This window comes from Tupaia chinensis, unplaced genomic scaffold, assembly GCF_000334495.1.
Source record: "Tupaia chinensis unplaced genomic scaffold, TupChi_1.0 Scaffold148470_1, whole genome shotgun sequence".
In the NCBI taxonomy this organism is placed as follows: Eukaryota; Metazoa; Chordata; class Mammalia; order Scandentia; family Tupaiidae; genus Tupaia; species Tupaia belangeri.
This window is the reverse complement of record NW_006208319.1, coordinates 310,882-330,471: the sequence shown is the minus strand read 5'-3', so window position 1 is coordinate 330,471 and position 19,590 is coordinate 310,882. Positions and strand designations below refer to the sequence as shown.

General features: G+C 38.6%; 1 protein-coding gene across 1 annotated transcript in view; it reads left to right on the top strand.

Moving 5' to 3' along the window:
* Positions 1 to 222: 222 nt before the first annotated feature.
* EFHC1 (EF-hand domain containing 1) overlaps positions 223 to 19,590 on the top strand; it is a 51,526-nt gene continuing 32,158 nt past the window's right edge. The window contains exons 1-4 of the mRNA XM_006170437.3: positions 223 to 336; positions 7,213 to 7,434; positions 13,845 to 14,132; positions 18,652 to 18,801. Coding sequence (XP_006170499.1) covers positions 274 to 336; positions 7,213 to 7,434; positions 13,845 to 14,132; positions 18,652 to 18,801 — 723 coding nt within the window. The 5' untranslated portion in view covers positions 223 to 273. The remainder of the gene's footprint in view (positions 337 to 7,212; positions 7,435 to 13,844; positions 14,133 to 18,651; positions 18,802 to 19,590) is intronic.

The following is a 19,590-nucleotide window of genomic DNA, read 5'->3' as shown; positions in this document are numbered from 1 at the left end:
GTCCGTCAGGGCGCGGAGGGGGCGTGGCCCCGTAGCCCCGCCCACCAGCTGTGCCCCGCGGCCGCGGCCCCTTTACCGCGAGAACGCGGAGGCCCGAGAGTGCGCAGGCAGGGACCTTTTACGCCTGCGCTTCAGGCCCCACCCTACGCTCGCGGGTGCTCAGATTGTTTGGCGTTACCATGGAGCCCGGAGAAGCCGGCCAGCGGCGCTTGTCGCCTGGGCAACCGGAGGGAACAAAGCCGGACCTAGGTAGCGGCGGCGACACCGGCTGCGATGGTGTCCAACCCCGTGCATGGCCTGCCCTTTCTCCCGGGCACGTCTTTTCCGGACCCCACGGTGAGAACATAGGTCCCCACTCCCCGGCAGCCCGGAGGGTTCGCGGCTTGGAGCACTTGCGTTCCCTACCACCCGGCCCAAGCCTGTCCTCCCTTCACACTGTCCTCTGCACCGCCGCTGTTCTTTCGCCGCTCAAGTCCCCGTCGCCCTCCCGCTCCCAGCCTTCTCCTCCTCTCGTCTATCCTTTGCCCTCTGCCCATCCCTTTCTTTCGTTCTCCACCCTACCTCGGCAGTCTGTTGGCCCCTTTTAGTTCTGTACTGCCAGGCGCGTCCGCACGTGCTGCCCCTATGCCACAGCCCTTCCTCTTCTCTCCTTGTCACTTTTTCCGTACCCTACTCCCCAGCTCTCTCTGGGCCCTCTCCCTAGCTCATTCTCCCACACCATACCTCGTCCCTGACCAGCTCAGTCCTTAACCTCCTAGCCCTAGGTATCGATGCCACCCATTTTCTTCGTTCTATGCACTCCTTTCCCGCAGTCTCAGTCCTTCCCATTTGTGCTTCTACCCAGCCTCATCCTTTTTCTCTCTTGCTTCTCCCTTTTTAAAGTCCCAACTTCTCCCTGTCCTTTGCTTTCTCCACTGCAGTTTCTCTTCAAAGTTTGTCCATCTTCTTTCCAAACTATTCTTGTTTTGTAGGAGTTACCCCATTCCAGTTCCCTCCATCATAATTGATCAGTTACTGTTTTCTTTTCCCTTGGTTCTATTCTTCTCACTATAACATTTTTGTAAAAGATTTCTGCTTAGATGTTGTTTTGCTTCTTCAGCCAACTTTGAATCGTTTTAGTTTCATTCTCCAGACAAAAAGAAGTGGCGGTAGCTTGGGTTCGTTTTCCTCTTCGCATAGTTGAGCTCTTAAAATTATTATTTGCTTTAATTCCAACAGCATTACTGAAATATGTGTTCTAGAAAGTCTTATTGAGATTTGGGAAACTGATGGTCATACATGACCCAATGACAATTTACATATTTTAATAATTAAAACTCTTAAGCTCCTTTCCACATTAATAAAGTTAAGGTAAAATTGTCAGTTTGTTTTCTTGAGATAATGAATTTAAGTTGGAATTGAAAGTTTAGTGAGAGAATTTACAATATAAATCTCTTCATAATTATTTCTGCATTAAGATATATCATAGGGAGGTGTGTCCTGGCCTTTTCAGGGAAGCTATGCTCTAAATTCCATCTTCTCGACTCCCAAAATATTCAGAAAGGGGAGGAGAAATTTTGTCACAGAATGACCAGAAACAACTTCAGAGGCACAAGAAATATGAGAAACCAAGAAAATATCTCTTCCCTAAGAGAAAAGAACAATCCCTCATCATCCACAGGCAGTACAGTAGAACTCGTGGAAATGTCTGATAGAGAATTCAGAATATCTGTAGTGACAAAATGAAACGAGATGCAAGAGCTAAGAGATAATGAACGCCAGAAGATGCAGGAGAAAAGAAAAAACAAGTACCAGGATCTGAAAGAGGAAATATATACCATAAAAAAGAATCAAATGGAGCTATTAGAGATGAAAGCTGCCATTTAGGAAATGAAAACCTCCCTTGAAAGTATTAAAATCAGTTTAATCCATGCAGAAAATCCAATCTCAGACGTTGAAGGCAAAACATCTGATCTAGAAAAAACAACCAATAAAACTGATAAAATAACCCACAAAAATGAGAATACTATACAAGAAATACTAGACAGCATTAAGCACCCAAACATCTGGATAATCGGTATCCCAGAAGGTGAGAAAACTAATAAAGGCATTGTTAATCTATTCCATGAAATCTTGGAAGAAAACTTTCCAAATCTGGAGAGGCATTCAAATATTCAGACCCAAGAATTACAAAGGACCCCTAATAGAATCAACCCAAGAAAATCTTCTCCAAGGCACATCATACCCAGACTAGCCAAATCTACAGGCAAAGACAAGATATTAAAATTGCAAGAGAGAAACACCAGGTTACTTATAAAGGTTATCCAATCAGGCTAACCTCAGACCTCTCATCAGAAACAATGCGAGCAAGGAAAGAATGGGAAAATATATTCAAAGCATTAAGTGAAAAACCAAGAATACTATACCCAGCAAGATTATCCTTCATATAGAAAGAAAGGATAAAAAAAAATTCTCAGACAAATGACACCTGAAAGAATTTGCCAATAGCATACCCACTCTTCAAGAAGTTCTGAAAGGGACCAGCAGTTAGCGTAATGGCTATGTCGCTGGACTCCCCCGTAGTCGACCGCAGTGGCTTAAACTCACGCTGGACCCGGTGGCTTAAACTCACGCCGGGCGCGTGTGCATGCGTGCCCAAGATCCTGAGAGGAGAATGGAGGAGAAGAGATTGAGGCATGGCCATTCCCCCTGGGGGGTGATTTTTCACTTTCTATCTCTCTGTCTCTCTCTGTCTGTCTGGTGAGCGCATGCGCCCTATAGCAAAAACCTCTCCAAAAAAAAGAAAAAAATAAAGAAGTTCTGAAAGGAGTGCTCTACCAGGAAACTAAAGACACATACAGAAATAAGAAAACAAAAGGCAGCCAAGAAAATGACCACTTTAAAGCTAGGGACAAGAAATATCAATGATAATGTTGAATGTTAACTTCCAGAATTTAAATGGAAAGATTGGACCACAGCAACACTGCATATTCAACAGAAGAGAGTTTGAACATAAGACTGAACTGATGAAATAGGATTTTATGACATTTGAGTAAAACATTACTGATTTTTTTAAACTATGCTTTGTTTTCCCAATGTAAGCATTTTTCTTTCTTTTGAGGTGTTGATAGGTTTAGCAATTTGTTAAGATATTTTTCTTGTTTGTTTCTTTAAATAGAAATATAAACTTTTCTTCCTTTCTGACCCCTCTGGAATTGGAAAATATTTGGGAGTATTCTTATTTTGTGGCAGAAGGGTTATTTGCATAAGTTCAGTAATGCTTGTTGCATTGAATAAGAAATTGGAAATACTCATATTGGACATGACTTTGACTGGAATGTCATACCTGAGGATTAATCAGAAAACTATGGAACTAAGGTGGATCTCAAGTAAGCCGATAGAAGCTCTTAGAAAGATGGCCTGGCACCATAAATAGTTCTCGCAGAGAGAATTAGAGAAGATATATGAAAGAATTTATAACATAGAACAACCTGGACTTTTCTAGCCCAGCATTGTAACCAGTAGAGATTGCAAAAGGGCATCCACACCAGAGGATTATCTTGAGAAAGACTTTGAAGGAAGAAAAAGAGACTTATCTTTGCTAGCAGATGGTATATCACAGAATACTTGGTAGGCAGGGCTGAATTGAGAAGATTTATGTGTGATTTGTGTGGTGGGCATTTGCTGTTCAGCAATTTGAGTAGTTGACATGTAAATATTTTCTCAAAAATATATAAAACCATACTGTCTCTGTTGTTATAGAGTCACGAACAAAATTGTACAAAATTATAAGAAATATTTTGAACATTATCTTTAAAATTCAGTATTTTGAAATTTTGGAAGTTGTTTATTAACTGTCAAGGATGATGGAGTATGAGCTAAAATTTGTAAAGTAAATGTTTGTGGAAAACGTAGAAATAAATAAATAAATGAAAGAAAAGAAAAGATATATCATAGGGGTAATCAGGTAGCATAGTGGTTACAGTGCTAGACTTCTACATGGCTGACCATGGTTTAAGTCCCAGGTCTGGTGGCTTGAAAATCATGCTGGGCACGTGTGCATGCATGGCCAAAATCCCGAGAGGAGAATGAAAGAGAAGGGACTTCTAGGTGACCATCCCCTCTGAGGATGAAAGCCCCCCAGGGATTGATTTCTCATTTTCCCTCTCACTGTCTTTCTCTTACTGGCTAGCAAACATGCCCTATGGAAAAAAAACTAAAAAAAAAAAAAAAAAAAAAGATATATCACAAATTTTTAGCTTTAGTAGACTTTTTAGTGTTATGTAATTTTGGAAAATTTGTCATTTCCCTGCTCTACATGGGCTCAGTATAAGCAGTTGCTGGTGAATCTAGGTTACCCACAAGGCAGGGTTGAGTTGATTTGGGAACTTATAAAGGTACGAAAGGAAGTGCCAGGCTCTAAAGACATAAATTGCCAAACTGCAGGTAAGGTGAATTGTACATTGGACATATTTCATGCATGTATTATTTTAATTTCCAGAGGGTACATGCCCTTACCAGAGAGGAACAGAGGGACAGATTTGGGGCACACATGCACACATGTACACATGCTGGGCGTGTTTTTCTGGCCATTGGGGCCAGGACTTGAGCTGCCATCAAGCATGTAAGATCTGGCTCCCTTAACCCCACTTAGTTACAGGACTGGCCCCATATTTCATATTTTAAATAGACTATCCATATGTCAACTAATTTGCCTTATTGAAAACCATGATCATTATACAGGGGTACTTCAAGAAAATCCATGGTGAATGTAATTAAAGTCTGTGTTTATTTTGGTGGAAAAAAAGTTTTCGAATTTCATGCAGTTTTTTCATTCTATGTGTTTCCACGAACTTTTTGAAGACTCTCCCTCATATATTCAGCAATGAAGGACTAGGTATGTGTAACTCTAAAGGCACTCAAAATTCTGATGAACCATAATGAATGAGGGGCAAGGAGGCCTGCGATGGCCTTGCCTGGGAGGCCCACGGCTTAGCTGAGGGGTGTCAGAGGCTGCTATCTTAAAATGGGGAAAGCTGATGTGGTTTCTGACTTTAGAGGTAGAAGAGAAACATGAAGTTACTTATGTAAGTTACCTACCTAGTGAAGAAGTCACCTCAGCCCATTTTGCTCTATGTTGTATATATTGTACACCTGGAATAGTTTTAGTCAACTGACTTGTGACCTTTAAAAAAGTCCACAAACTATAACTCTCTTTCTTTCATTTTCTTTTTTTAGATTCTTGCCATAGGGTGCATATGTTTGCTGGAGAGATAGTGAGAAATCACCCCCCAGGGAGGATGACCACACCACAATTCCTTCAACTCCCTTCTCCTCTCAGGATTTTGGGTACACACACACACACACGCACACACACAAACACACACACGTCTGGCTTGATTTTCAATCTGCAGGATCTGGGGTTTGAACCATGGTCAGCCATGTGGGAGTCTAGCACCTTAATCAGCATGCCACCTGTTGGCCCCAAACTGTAGTTCTTTCAGTAAAGAATTCATCCTATGGAAATTTTGTGTTGTCCAGATCTTGAAAGATGGTAGGTTGGACTACAATGAAATTAGTATGTATGGCAAGTCCTATTTTTATTTAAAATATATTTTATAATTAATGCTAAATTATATAAGATTATGTAACTACGTATAATTATATATCATTATAATTATATAAAATTTTAAATGAAACCTTATAAACACCAGGAAAAGTACAACTATCAAATTATTATAACCTCTAATTTGCATTTCCACTCTTTTCTTTTTTTGTTTAATCTTTTATTTTTTTCCAACTAACAATAAAAGTATGTTCATTGTAATACAAACTCAAAATAGGGATCAGCAAGTGGAATGGTGGCTAAGGTGCTGGACTCCCACATGGTCACCCATGGTTTGAGTCCTGGACCTGGTGACTTGAAAATCTCACTGGGTGCATGTGCATGTATGTACAAAATCCCAGTGTGGTGCATGTGCATGTATGTCCAAAATCCCAGGAGGAGAAAGGATTGTGGCATGGCCATCTTCCCTGGGGAGATGATTCCTCACTTACCCTCTCACTGTCTCTGTATCTCTCTGGAAAGTGCATGCACCCTGTGGCAAAAACATAAAACAAAACAAAAATCTCTCAAAATGTTAAAAAATATATATAGTACAGACAGAGGAAATTCACCAAATCTAGTCTCTTTTAATTCACATGTTTTCATGCTTTTAATTGTAGTATATATTTAATTTAATATGTTGCTTTTGGGGGCTTATTAAGTCATAAACTTTTTTTCCTGGTTGCTATATGATTTTAAAATTGATATATTTATATATTTTTAAATTTTGCCAGAGGGTGCATATACTCACCATGAGAAAACACTCCTCATGGTGAATGGCCACACCATAATTCCTTCTCCTTCACTTCTTCCTCCTTTTGAAATTTTGGGCATACATACACATGAACCCATTGTATTTTTTAAGCCACCAGATCTGGGACTTGAACTGTGCACTTGGCCATGTGGGATCCAGCCACCCAAACCATTATACTATTGGCTAGCCCTAAAACCAGTATTTTAATAGATGTCTAATAGTCATTATGTGAGTTTTCCATCATTTACTCACTTCATGTGTTTGTCTTTTAGATTATTTCCAATGTTTTGCAATTGTACAGAACACTATAGTGGTCAGCTTTTCGCATACATCCCCCCCCACACACACACACACAATTTGGGATTTTTGTCTTTAAAATAAATGATTAGGGGTACAATTACTGAGTTTAGTACTTTATATACTGTCTAGTTGGTTTCCAACAAGTTGCTTGAATGTATCAGTGACACTGTAACAAGAATGGCTTTTCATTGCAGGTAAAATAAAACTCACAGAAACCAATCTTTAAGTTCTATGATTTATGACTATCAATCAGATGAAAAATATGAAAAGACTAATGAAAAATTGATAGTATAACTGAGATTTTATTTTAGTTTCTCTTATAAGGGGAACTGGTTGTTAAATTGGACAGAGCAGGGTTTTAAATTTTAAGGCCAGATAGCTACTTCCCTCCTTGTTCTCGTCTATGTGTTTTAGCATAAAATACACACACTTTTAATGTAGGCAGACTTTCTGATAAAAATTTTGTGCTTTTTATAAATGAAAATTTAAGTTATAATATTTTAGAACACTTAGTCATTTTACCCAGCAAATATATGTATAATGCTATTAATGGCACATTTCTATCTTTTTGCAGAAAACAGCTTTCCATAGAAGCCAGACACTGGGCTACAGGAATGGCTATGCAGTCACTCGACGTCCAACAGTTGGAATAGGCGGGGACCGGCTCCAGGTCAACCAGCTGTCCCAGGCTGACCTGGACGAGTTGGCCAAAAAGGCACCAATTCTAACTTATGGCCAACCTAAGCAGGCCCCACCTCCAGATTTTATTCCTGCGCATGTGGCTTTTGACAAAAAGGTATCATCTGTGATTTTAGGATACCCCTTGAAGTCAAATATCAGAAAGCCAACTGCATGCAGAAGAGTTAACAGCAAACCACAGGATTCCCAGAGTACTCTGAGAAGAAAATTGTTCAAATGCCTCAATCCTTAGTCATAGACAGCTGAACTCCGGCTTAAAAGAGGCTTTCTTTAGTCAGGAAGCTGATTACAGAAAGTAATTCCCTGTAGACTTCACTGGCATATTTTCCGAATACAGTTTGAGAAAAGCTGGATGAATTCTGAATTCTTGAGTTTGTTTTCTGTTTTTAAAAAGTACTGTATTCTGTATTGATGGCAAATCCTTAATCTCTCTGAAATGCAAGATATCATCATGAAAGCAATGCCTCTTATCTGTTGCTTTCTCTAGACTGTCTCCATAAATTTTTGCTTTTCACAGAACATTTCAGATTTGATATTACTAAATAGATAATCAAAGAGTGATAGAAAATTTTTATTTCCCATCTACGCTTATGCTTTTGCACTGTCAGTTGCCTCATTTCCATGTGTTGTCTTTTCCGCATCACCCTTGTTCCTCGTTCACTACAGTGATGTAGTCCTAGTAGTGTCCATGCAGCAGAATTGCTGGTGAGACTTTGAGACTCAGATACCATTCTTTTTATTTTTGGGGGGTGGGGGAGAGGTTTTTGCTATAGGGGATGTGCACTCACCAGAAAGAGAGAGAGAGAGACAGAGATAGAAAGCAAGAAATCACCCACCAGAGGGGATGGACATGACGCAATCCCTTCTCCTCCATTCTTTTCTCAGGAGCTTGGGCACGCATGCACACACGCCCAGCATGAGTTTAAGCCACTGGGTCTGGGACTCGAACCGTGGTCGACTACATGGAAGTTCGGCGACATAGCCATTATGCTAACTTATCGTCCCTCAGATACCATTGTAACCCTCATTGATTTTTAAGTATAAATAGTCTAACTCCTGACCAGTTATTACAAGTTAGCTTTCTTAATTTACCTGTAGCCTATTTCCTTTCTCTCTATATCACTTTTTTTTTCTCTCTCTCTCTGGTGTTTTGTTTTGTTTTGTTTTGATTTTTTTTTTTGGTCTTAATTTTTTTGATTTATTAATTTTCTATTGCAATGATTGCAATGTCTGTAACATTTTCATTCAGCCAGGCAACTTGTAATGAGTTATCTATCATAAGCTAGAGGCTAAAGAGGAACCATGCTATTTACATTGATAATCAGTTTTTAAATTTTTTGAATTTACTAACCAGAATCCATATTGTCTCCTATTCTTCCCCTCTCAGTTAACATATTTATAGGAACACAGTCACATCTCCATTCAAAGTCTGAACCTACACATCCGCTAAACAGTATATGTTATATAATTTGGTGGATCTCTTCCTTTTGTTTCTTTCTCTTGTTTATTCATAGTTGTCACAAGTACTGCAAAATCACTAGAGAAGGAAAAAGGTGAAAATACAGGAGAGAAGTGAGATAGGCATTGAACAATTTATCAAGACATAAATCCTGGGATGTTCAGTTTTAACTGAAAAGAGTAGCAAATAACTATTATAAAGTAGGCAATGATATAGTGATACATGTTATAAGAAAGTATTGATGAAATACAGAGAGAGATAAATTGTGCCTGAGAAGAAAACAGCTTTTTTATTTTTGTTTTTCAATGGTTTTTAATTTTTGTTTTTCAATGTTATTTCATACTAATTGTATTACTTAATTTATACTTATTTATATTATTTATAATTGATTCCTTTAAGTATAGTATACATGTATTGATAGACTATTTACATTTTTTAAAGAGATTTTTGTTATATATGGTATGGGCACTCACTGGAGAGAGAGACAGAGAGACAGTGAGAAATCCACCCCCAGGGGAGACAGCCATGCCACAATCCCTTCTCCTCCATTCTCCTCTTGAGATTTTGGGCATGCACACATATGTACCTGGCGTGTTTTAAGCCACCGGCTCCAAGTCTTGAACTGTGGTGGACCACATGGGAGTCCAATGATGTTACCATTATGCCATCTGCTGGTCCCAGAATATCTACATTTTAACATTTCAATTCATTTTACCTGGATCATCATAGTTTCTAGAGAAACGATTATTAGCATATATACTGAGAGAGAGTAGATGAATTATTGTGTTTGAAACTAAGTTTGTAAGGGAATTATGATTTTTATGAATTAAATCAGAGTTGAAGGTTTTTGTTTTGCTTTGGTTTTTGTAGGAATACCCAGAGGTCCACTTAATAGCCAACATATTTGTCTATATTTTGGACAGTCTTGGAACTTTTCCTTATTGGGTATAAATTCATTTTCACTCAGGTGATAAAGACTGGGACATTAACTGTGAGTGTCTTCCATCTTTTCCCTGTTTTCATATAATTCTGCCATCACAGGTTAACTTCTCACTCTTTTGTTCCTTATATTATTATTCTTTTATCTTCAGCTTTTGTATTATTTGTTCTAAGCATTCTAGTGACTATTTACCTGGCTACAGTCATATTATCCCATCCTAAAAAGTTCTCTTTGTGCCTTGAGATTCCTTTAAGCAAGAGAAGTTGTTTCCCAAATGTGTCAGATCACTTACTAACAGCCTTCTCCCCATCCTCAAGCCCAAGGCTTTTCCCCGAGTAGCCAGTGTCATCCTTTTTGCCACATCTAGAGAGATTTACTTTGCTACCTTTCTCTTTGACATGCAACATGTAATACTGTTAATGCTCCCATTCTTCCTGAAACTCTGCTTTTTTTTGCTCCCATGACTTTTCACTCTTTTGATTCTCCTCCTCCTCTATGTGCTTCCTTTTCTTCCTGGTTTGCCTTTCTCCTCTCCTGTGTGTGTGTATGTGTGTGTGTGTGTGATATTTTAGACAGGGCATTACTATGTCTTGATCCTCCTGCCTCAGCCTGTAGCTGCACCATAGATGTGTGCCAGCATACCTGGCTCTTTCTAACCTCACTATAGGTCTCACTATGTTACCCATGCCACCCTTGAGCTCTCCTTTAGCTTCCCAAGTTCCCAGGTACACATCAATACACCTGACCTTTAAATTGGACCAGGAGTTGAACCCAGCCTTCCTATGTGGTCCCAGCCTGCAAAGCATAATGTCTTAGCAAAGCATACCATTGTGGCTGGGCCCCTCCTCACACTTCTTAACTGTAAACATTTTCAGGGTTCTGTTCTTATTTTTAATATCTTCTAATAGGGTAATCTTTGTAAGTAACTTGGGATTTTTCTCTTGCCATTTTTAGACTTTTCTCTTTGGTCTTTGATTTTTACCAATTTAGCTATGATATACCTTGGAAAGGATCTTCTCATGTTTTATCTATTTGGTGACTTTTGTATCTCCTGAATTTGGATGTCTTCATGCTTCTCTAAATTTGGAAAGTTTTCAGGTAATATATTATGAAAAATGTTTCCTATGCCTTTACCTATCTCTTTGCCTTCTGGAATACCTATAGCTATTTGGCCATTTAATGGTTTCTAGAATTTTCCATATATTCTCCTCTTTTTTGGGGGAGAGGTTTTTGCTATAGGGCACGTGTGCTCGCTAGACAGACAGAGAGAGACAGAAAGCGAGAAATCACCCCCCAGGGGGGATGGCCACGCCTCAATCCCTTCTCTTCCATTCTCCTCTCGGGATCTTGGGCACGCATGCACACGCGCCCGGCGTGAGTTTAAGCCACCGGGTCTGGGACTCGAACCATGGTAGACTACGCGGGAGTCCAGCGACATAGCCATTATGCTAACTGCTAGTCCCTATTCTTCTCATTTTTAATGGTTATTCTACTATTGTTTTCACTTGCTTGAACTAAATCAGGTTTTGTCTTCAAGGTCAGAGGTTATTTCTTCTGCATGGTCTAATATGCTGTTGATACTTTCAAAGGAGGTTTTGATTTCCTGCACTGTATTTTTTTATCTCCAGAAATTCTGTTTGATTCTTTTTCAGTGTGTCTATCTCCTTATGGAGTCCCTCCATCATGTCATAGATTTTCTCATCTCCTGCAATTGGTTCTCTGGTTTTTTTCTTGTGTATTATTAAGTATTGTTACAATGAATTGTTTGAATTCCTTTTCTGACATTTCTGTGATCTCTTGTCATTTTATCCATAGTTGGTAAGAGACAATGATCCTTTGAGGGGGAGGTATTTCCTTATTTTCTCCTATTTCTTCAGGCTCTGGTTTGATTTTTAGTTATCTAGTGATATACTCACTTCTTCCTACTTCTTCAGAGTGTGTTTCGGTAGCTGTGTGCTCCTGCACTTCTCTATGATATGTGTAAGATATGTGTTAATTTCCTTCCTGTACTGTCAGTGGGAGTGTGGAATCTACAGTAGGAGCTTAGAGTTTAGGTATTCAAAGGGGGAGTTTCTCTCCTTTTACTGTCAAGGAAGTTATGGAGAAAGAATTCCTCCACAGACTCCTATTTTGAGTTGTTTGGTTCTTGTATACCCAAACCTAACTGCCCCAAATGTGGATGGAGGTTGTACTGACAGATAGAAAACTTTAAGAGGCTAGCAGGTGGCATAGTGGTTAAGGCACTGGACTCCCACATGGCTGACTGTTATTTGAGTCTTGGACCTGGCAGCTTGAAACTCATGCCAGGCATGTGTACATTTGTGCACAGGTTCCCAGGAGAAGAGTGGAGGAGAAGGAATTGTGGTATGGTCATTCCTCCTGGTGTGAGTGTGTGTGTGTGTGATTTTTCACATTCCCTCTCCACCTGTCTCTCTCTCTCTCTTTCTCTCTCTCTTTTTCTCCCTCTCTCTTTCTCCCTCTCCCTGGCAAGCCCACATGCCCTAAAGCAAAAACCTCTTAAAAAAAAAAAGAAGAAGAAAGTAAAGTGGTAGACCAATTCATGAAGTGTGCAAACACACCATACAGGCTGGAGGGCTACTCCTCACCCACAGCAGATTGGTCAGGGGTCCTTGCTTATGAGTTCAAGCTGGGAAGCTTGGTTTGGGCCTGTCTGTTGGTCTTTCTATCTCTGGGATTGCCATAATAGGATTTTAAAAGTTATTAACATATTAACATATGCTTTTTATAAAGTTACTTTCTTATAAAAAAAAAATTCATAGAGGGGCCAGCAGGTGGTTAAGGTGCTGAGTGGGCTCCCACATGGTCAACCACAGTTTGGGTGTTGGATCTGGTGCTTGGAACTCATGCCAGGTATGTGTGCATGTGTGCCCCAAATCCCAAGAAGAGAATGAAAGAGGGGGTATTGCAGCATGGCCATCCTCCCTGGGGAATAGTTTCTCACTTTCTCTCTTTCTATCTCTCTTTGTATCTCTGGCAAGCACATGCGCCCTATAGCAAAAACTCTGTCTTTAAAAAAATTCATAGATGTCTTATTTTGACTTCACATTGATGTTGATGTTCCCCAAAGAACCAACATTTGACTCTATATAATATGTATGTTCTTAAGCATAGTGAGAACCTCCAAAGCTTCAATGGTGAAATTAATGATTTGAAAGTCATTCACCTAAAGTCTATAAGAATGAGTGATTGTGCATTTACAAGAGTCTCACCATGGAACACACACAGTAAATAATCTATACAACCTATGAGCATTAAGAGCAGATGTCAGCAAACTTTTTCTATAAAGGGCCAGACAGTAAAAGTTTTGGCTGTTGCAGCAGTTTTAGTCTGCTCATGCTGCCATGGCAAAATACCATACAATGGGTGACTTAAAAGAAATTTATTTTCTCACAGTTCTGGGGGCTAAATGTCCAAGATCATGGTCTCAACTGACTTGGTTTCTGGTGAGGGCTCCCTTCCTCACTCACAGACAACTCCCTTCTTGTTATATTCTCCCATGGGCTTTCCTCAGTGCATGCACATGCTGAGTGGGGGAATGGAATTGCTCTTTGTTTCTTCCTTTTTTCTTACAAGCCACCAGTTAGTTTGGATTAGGACTTTACTCCTAAGAGTTAATTATCTTAGACCAATTAATTCATTCATTAATTATCACTTACAGACCCTGTCTCCAAATACAGTCACATTGGGGGTTACAGCTTCAACCTAAGAATTTTGAGGGAACAATATTTAGGCCATGGTAACATATTGTCTCTAAGATAGCTACCCAACTCTGCCTTTGTAATGGGAGAATAACCTTTAATGAATATGTGTTAATTATTTATATAATCGCTTTATTTGTGGATACTGAAGTTTGAATTTCATAATTTCTATGTTCCATAAAATATTCTCATTTTTTCCAACCATGTAAACATGTAAGATATGTTCTTGGCTTACAGGCAACACAAAAGTATAGAATGTAGTTTGCCAACTCTGAATTTAGAGGCTAAGAACAATAACTATTAGAATCTCTTTTCAGGGGTGTATTTGATATTTTTTAGATGACAATAACAAACTAGTGCCTATATAATTTCTTCTTTGTTTGTTACAGGTTCTGAAATTTGATGCTTATTTTCAAGAAACTGTTCCTGTATCAACTGAGGAACATTATAGGATTCGTCAAGTGAACATTTACTACTATCTAGAAGATGACAGTATGTCTGTTATAGAGCCTGTTGTAGAAAACTCTGGGATCCCTCAAGGCAAGTTAATCAAACGCCAGCGGCTAGCCAAGAATGACCAAGGAGATCATTACCACTGGAAAGACCTAAATAGAGGAATAAACATCACAATTTATGGCAAAACTTTCCGCATTGTTGACTGTGACCAGTTCACACAGGTATAGTATATGTTTTTTGACAGTTTGGGGGTCTGAGGCATCATTCTTACTTATGGAAGGATACAGTTATTAGGGGAAGGGATAGATACTGGTAATCTGTCCAGTGTGAATTACTCTGCAGCTTAACTAGGTATCTGTGTGTTTGTGCGCACGCATGCGCATATACCTGTGCGTGCACAGTTGGATGAGAAATACCAACATGATGTAGTAACATCATTTTTAAAAAGAATGCCATTTATATATATATCCACTCAAAATCAATGCAGTGTGGTGATTTCTCACTTTCTGTCTCTCTGTCTCTCTCTGTCTCGCCGATGAGTGCACATACCCTATAGCAAAAATAAATCTCTCCAAAATAATAATAATAATATCACTTTTGCTAGCAGCTTTGAGCCTGAAATTTTTTGTGCAATTTATATTTTTTGAGGTCAATGATACTATATTCTAGGAAAAAAATAGCTATCCAAAGAATTTCTAAAATAAAACTATTTGAAAACTTTTATATTGAGAACCCTGTCTCTATTTCATAAATTTGCATTTTTTTAAAATGCAAAGATGGGTGGTGGGGCAACAGGTGATATGGTGGTTAAGGCGCTAGAGTCCTACATGGCTGACCATGATTTGAGTCCTGGACCCAATGGCTTGAAAAACATGCTTGCATCCCAAAATCTCAAGAAGGGAATGGAGGAGATGGGACTGTGGAGTGGCCACCCCTGGGGGGTGATTTCTTACTTTCCCTCCTTCTGTCTCTTCCTGGCATGGACACATACCCTATGGCAAAAACCTAAAATTAAAACCAAACAAAATAAAAACAAAAACCAATTTTTTCTTTTTAAGACTTTTTTTTTTTTTTGCTATAGTGTGTGTGCACTTGCCAGAGAGAGACCAAGACTCCCCAGAGAGGATGACAATGCTACAGTCCCTTCTCCTCTGTTACCCTCAGGGTTTGGGGCATGCATGCACACATGCCCAGTGTGTTCTCAAGCCGCCAGTTCTGGAATTTGAAATTTCAACCAAGAATACTATACCCAGGAAGATTATCCTTCATATGGGAAGGGAAGACAAGAATATTCTCATATAAACAAAACCTGAAAGAATTTACCAATACCAGACCAGTTCTCTAAGAAGTTCTGAAGAAAGTGTTATATCAGGAAAACTAAAGTCAGACACACAGTAATAAGAGTTAAAAAAAAAAAAATCTAAGAAAAGGGCCAACTTAATGGTAGGGACAAGTCCAGAATTGAATGTTATCTTTCAGAATTTAAACAGAAAGCTTGGACCACAACAGAAGTTAGATTAAGTACATGAGACTGAGCTGATAAAATAGAATCTTATGGCTTTTGAGAAAAATAATATTGATTTTTTTCTATGTGTTGTAGTCCAGAAATAAGGGTTATTTTTTTCTCTTGAATTGTTGACAGATCCAGGTAACTATCATTTGAACAGAATCATAACCTGTTTCCTGACTTTAAGTCTTAAGCAAAGTTCTCTTAACATTTTTTTGATTTTGATTTATTAAAGCTAAAACTGCCTTTTTGAAATTAAAAAAAAAACATATTGAAGAATACCTATTTAATGACCGCAAAAAATAAAAAGATTCTCCCCTCCCCCCCAAAAAAGAGACATATTTTGATGTCCTACATTTTAGGTTTCCAAGGTCCTGTAAATCACAGGCAGTTTCAGAACTGTGTCAACAGTGAGAAATTATAAAATGTTTACAGGTATTAACAATTATCCTTACAGTCATGTCTTTAAGGACAATGTGAACATTTTCAAGTTAATCAGTGAGGAGTTAATCTATCCAGTTACAGCTGATTCTTATTATTATAATTTTTTTTATTTTTGGAGAGGTTTTCGCTATAGGGTGCGTGCACTCGCCAGACAGATAGAAAGAGACATAGAGACAGAAAGCGAGAAATCACCCCCCAGGGGGGATGGTCATGCCGCAGTCCCTTCTCTTCCATTCTCCTCTTGGGATCTTGGGCACGCACGCACACGCACCCGGCGTGAGTTCTAAGCCACTGGGTCTGGGACGCGAACCGTGGTCGACTACGTGGGAGTCCAGCGACATAGCCATTACACCAACTGCTGGTTCCCTGATTCTTATTATTCACAGTAGTGGTGACCTATAGCCACTGCAAGCCCTGAATTAGCAAATACTAAACCTTTGCTCTCGGTAAATACAAATATCTGTGACTCTGTGCTCATAACATTTTTGTTAACCGATGAATATATAACCTTGTTTTATGTGTGATTCTATTTTAAAATGTCTTATTTAATACAGCTAGTCCTGTGTATTCGTGGGATCAAAATAGTATTAAAAATAATTTTAAAATACAAATAAAAGCAATACAATAGAACAACTATTCCCATAGCATCTATATTGTATTAGTATAACAGGTAACTTAGAGATTATTTAAAGTATATGGGAGGATATGCATAACTTATATGCAAATGATATGCCATAAGGACTTGAGCATCATTGGATTTGGTATCCACAGGGATCCTGGATACCATCTTCCACAGTGCTGAGGGATGATTGTATATATTATTGATCCACTAACGGTGAACTTGTGCTTAACACTATTACTCACAACTGAATTAAGCTTATCTAACACATGTATGTCCTCCATAAGGCATATCACAGCCTTCCTGTGCTTAAGAACACAAAGCAACTCTTTGGCACTTTGCTTCAGAAGCATTTCAGACAGCAAAATCACTAACAAAAAGCTCAAAGAATACAAAAAAATATGGCACTAAATAAACTGCAAAAGGGATTCTTGTTTATAGTATGAAAGCTAGAACAAAAAAGCTTCGTCACATTCCACTTCAGCTGGGAATGTGTGTATTTGGGCATCTCATATTTTCCCCTCCCTGTGTGTTTGTGAATGATCACAAAGATGACAAGTATTGATTTGAAGACTACAAATAAACTTTAGCAAGTAGGCAAATTCACAAATGTGGAATCAGTCAATAATGAGGATCAATATTTTTTTTTTTTTTAAAGAATTGACACTTGACTAGAGCTGTTAAAAAGGGCCTGGTTTTCTGTTGGAAACAAGGGAAGGGATAAAACACCCATTAAATATCTCAGTCAATAACCTTGCTACATTAATCCACCACCTCAAGGGAAAATTTTATATAGTCATTATCTCTAGATCAATAGTTTTAATAGAAGTTAAGATCATAATATTTTACTATTGAAAGGATATTGGAAACCGCCTAATAAAGCTTTAAATATTAAGATCACACACTACTTAACAGTGGGAGTAATACTAGAACCTATATATTAGGCCCTGAGTTCTGGGTATTTTCTGTTGAAATGCACAAGACTAAGCTGCACAATTTCCAAAAGAAACAAAAAATTTATGTTAATTTGCAGTTCCAGAATATAAACAGTTATATAAAATTCTTTCTTTCTTTTTTTTAATTGTTTCTTTTTGATTGTCCAAAAGGTACAGTTTATTGGGACCAGCAGATGATGTAATGGTTAAGTTGCTGGACTCTCAAATGACCAATGGTGGTTCAAATGCCAGACCCAGTGGCTTGAAACTTACGCTGCGTGCATGTGTGTATCTGACCCAAATCCGTGGAGAAGAATATATATTTACTCATAATTACCAAAATGCAATTCAAAAACATGTGAAATTCAGGTGCTTTTCTTAATGTTTTCTGATGAGATTAGAGCAATTGATTTGTCCAGTCAATGTTTCGCTAAAATAATTTCCAATCTAAAAATAACCAGTGGGTATTCTTTTTTCCTTTTGGGTAAAGAACTTAATCATGTATTTGTTTTGTGTGAATTGGAAAGTGGGGAATATGATTTCAGCTTATCTTGCCATTGTGCAGCATACTTCCTTACCTAATAAGAACTACTTATCTGAAGCCACGACTAGGTTCCAGATGTCTGTATATAGGCAATCCTACAGCTTATTTGTGGTGGGGGGGAACCTAACTAAAATGATTGCTCTAAATTCACATTTGAATATACTTACCTTATCCTCCTATCTTCCAAATAGTTGGGCTTATTATCTAGCAGTTTTATAATATAGAATACTTAAGGTAACTATCAGTTATTACCTACATTACAGAATTGGATCAATTAGAGACTTAGAATTTTATTTTCCCCTACAGCTTGTCAGAGGGCATATGTGTTCACCAGAGAGAGACAAAGAGGGAGAAAGCACTCCCCATAGGGCATGGTTATGCCATAATTTCTTCTCTTCCATTTCTCCTTCCTTTTTGAGATTTGGGGCACATAAACACACATGCGCCCTTTGTGTTTTTCAAGCCACAGGCTGAGACTCACACCGTGTTGTCAGCCGTATAGGATCCAACTTCCTTAACCACGAGGCCACAGGTCAGCCTTGAAGACTCAGTACTTCTAAGATATGTTCAAGCACGAACTAGTGATTAATATAAGCAATGGTATTTAAATTATTGTATTATACTTATTTTTATACTGTTAGCTTATTACCATAAGAACTCTAAGAAATATCATTAATATTGAATTATTTAGGTATTTTTGGAAAGTCAAGGAATTGAATTAAATCCACCAGAGAAGATGGCTCTTGATCCTTACACTGAACTCCGGAAACAGCCTCTTCGTAAGTATGTTACTCCATCGGACTTTGATCAACTCAAGCAGTTTCTCACCTTTGACAAACAAGTAAGTGACCTAGGCACCTCAGTAGGTTTACCAATTTCCAAATGTGACTTGTGTTTATTGGTGAGCTGTTTGGTAGCTGTATTTGAACTATTCTGAAACATGACCTCTGTAATTTAACTGTTTGAGTACCTTGCTTTCTTAATGATTCCATCTAGGGTTAGACAAATGAGAATGCCTAAATTTTGTAAAAGAGATTCAAAGAAGATTGTGGAATTAAGTCTTATGAATCCCACCAAACATTTAAATCTTTTTTTTGGAGAGATTTTCGCTATAGGGCATGTGTGCTCGGCAGACAGACAGAGAGAGACATAGAGACAGAAAGCGAAAAATCACCCCCCAGGGGGGATGGTCATGCCAAAATTCCTTCTCCTCCATTCTCCTCTCGGGATCTTGGGCACGCACGCACATGCACCCAGCGTGAGTTTTAAGCCACCGGGTCCGGGACGTAAACTGCGGTCGACTACATGGGAGTCCAGTGACATAGCCATTACGCTAAGTGCTGGTTCCCAAACATTTAAATCTTTAAACAATTTCTGAGCTTCCCATTTTACATTTTCAGTTAACTATTTCTTTCCCAAATATGAATTAATCTCATAGGATCCTTTGGGAAAGCTTAAGTGAATTATTGAGAAATATCAAAGCTGTTACATATATGCAGGTTTCTAATATTAAAATAGTTACTCTCAAAGAAACCATAGTACAGAATGTTCTCCAGCTCTGTTCTGACTTTCCTAACGCTCTCTTTTAGACGCTGACCTGTATAAGCATATTTGATTTCTGTCTATACAA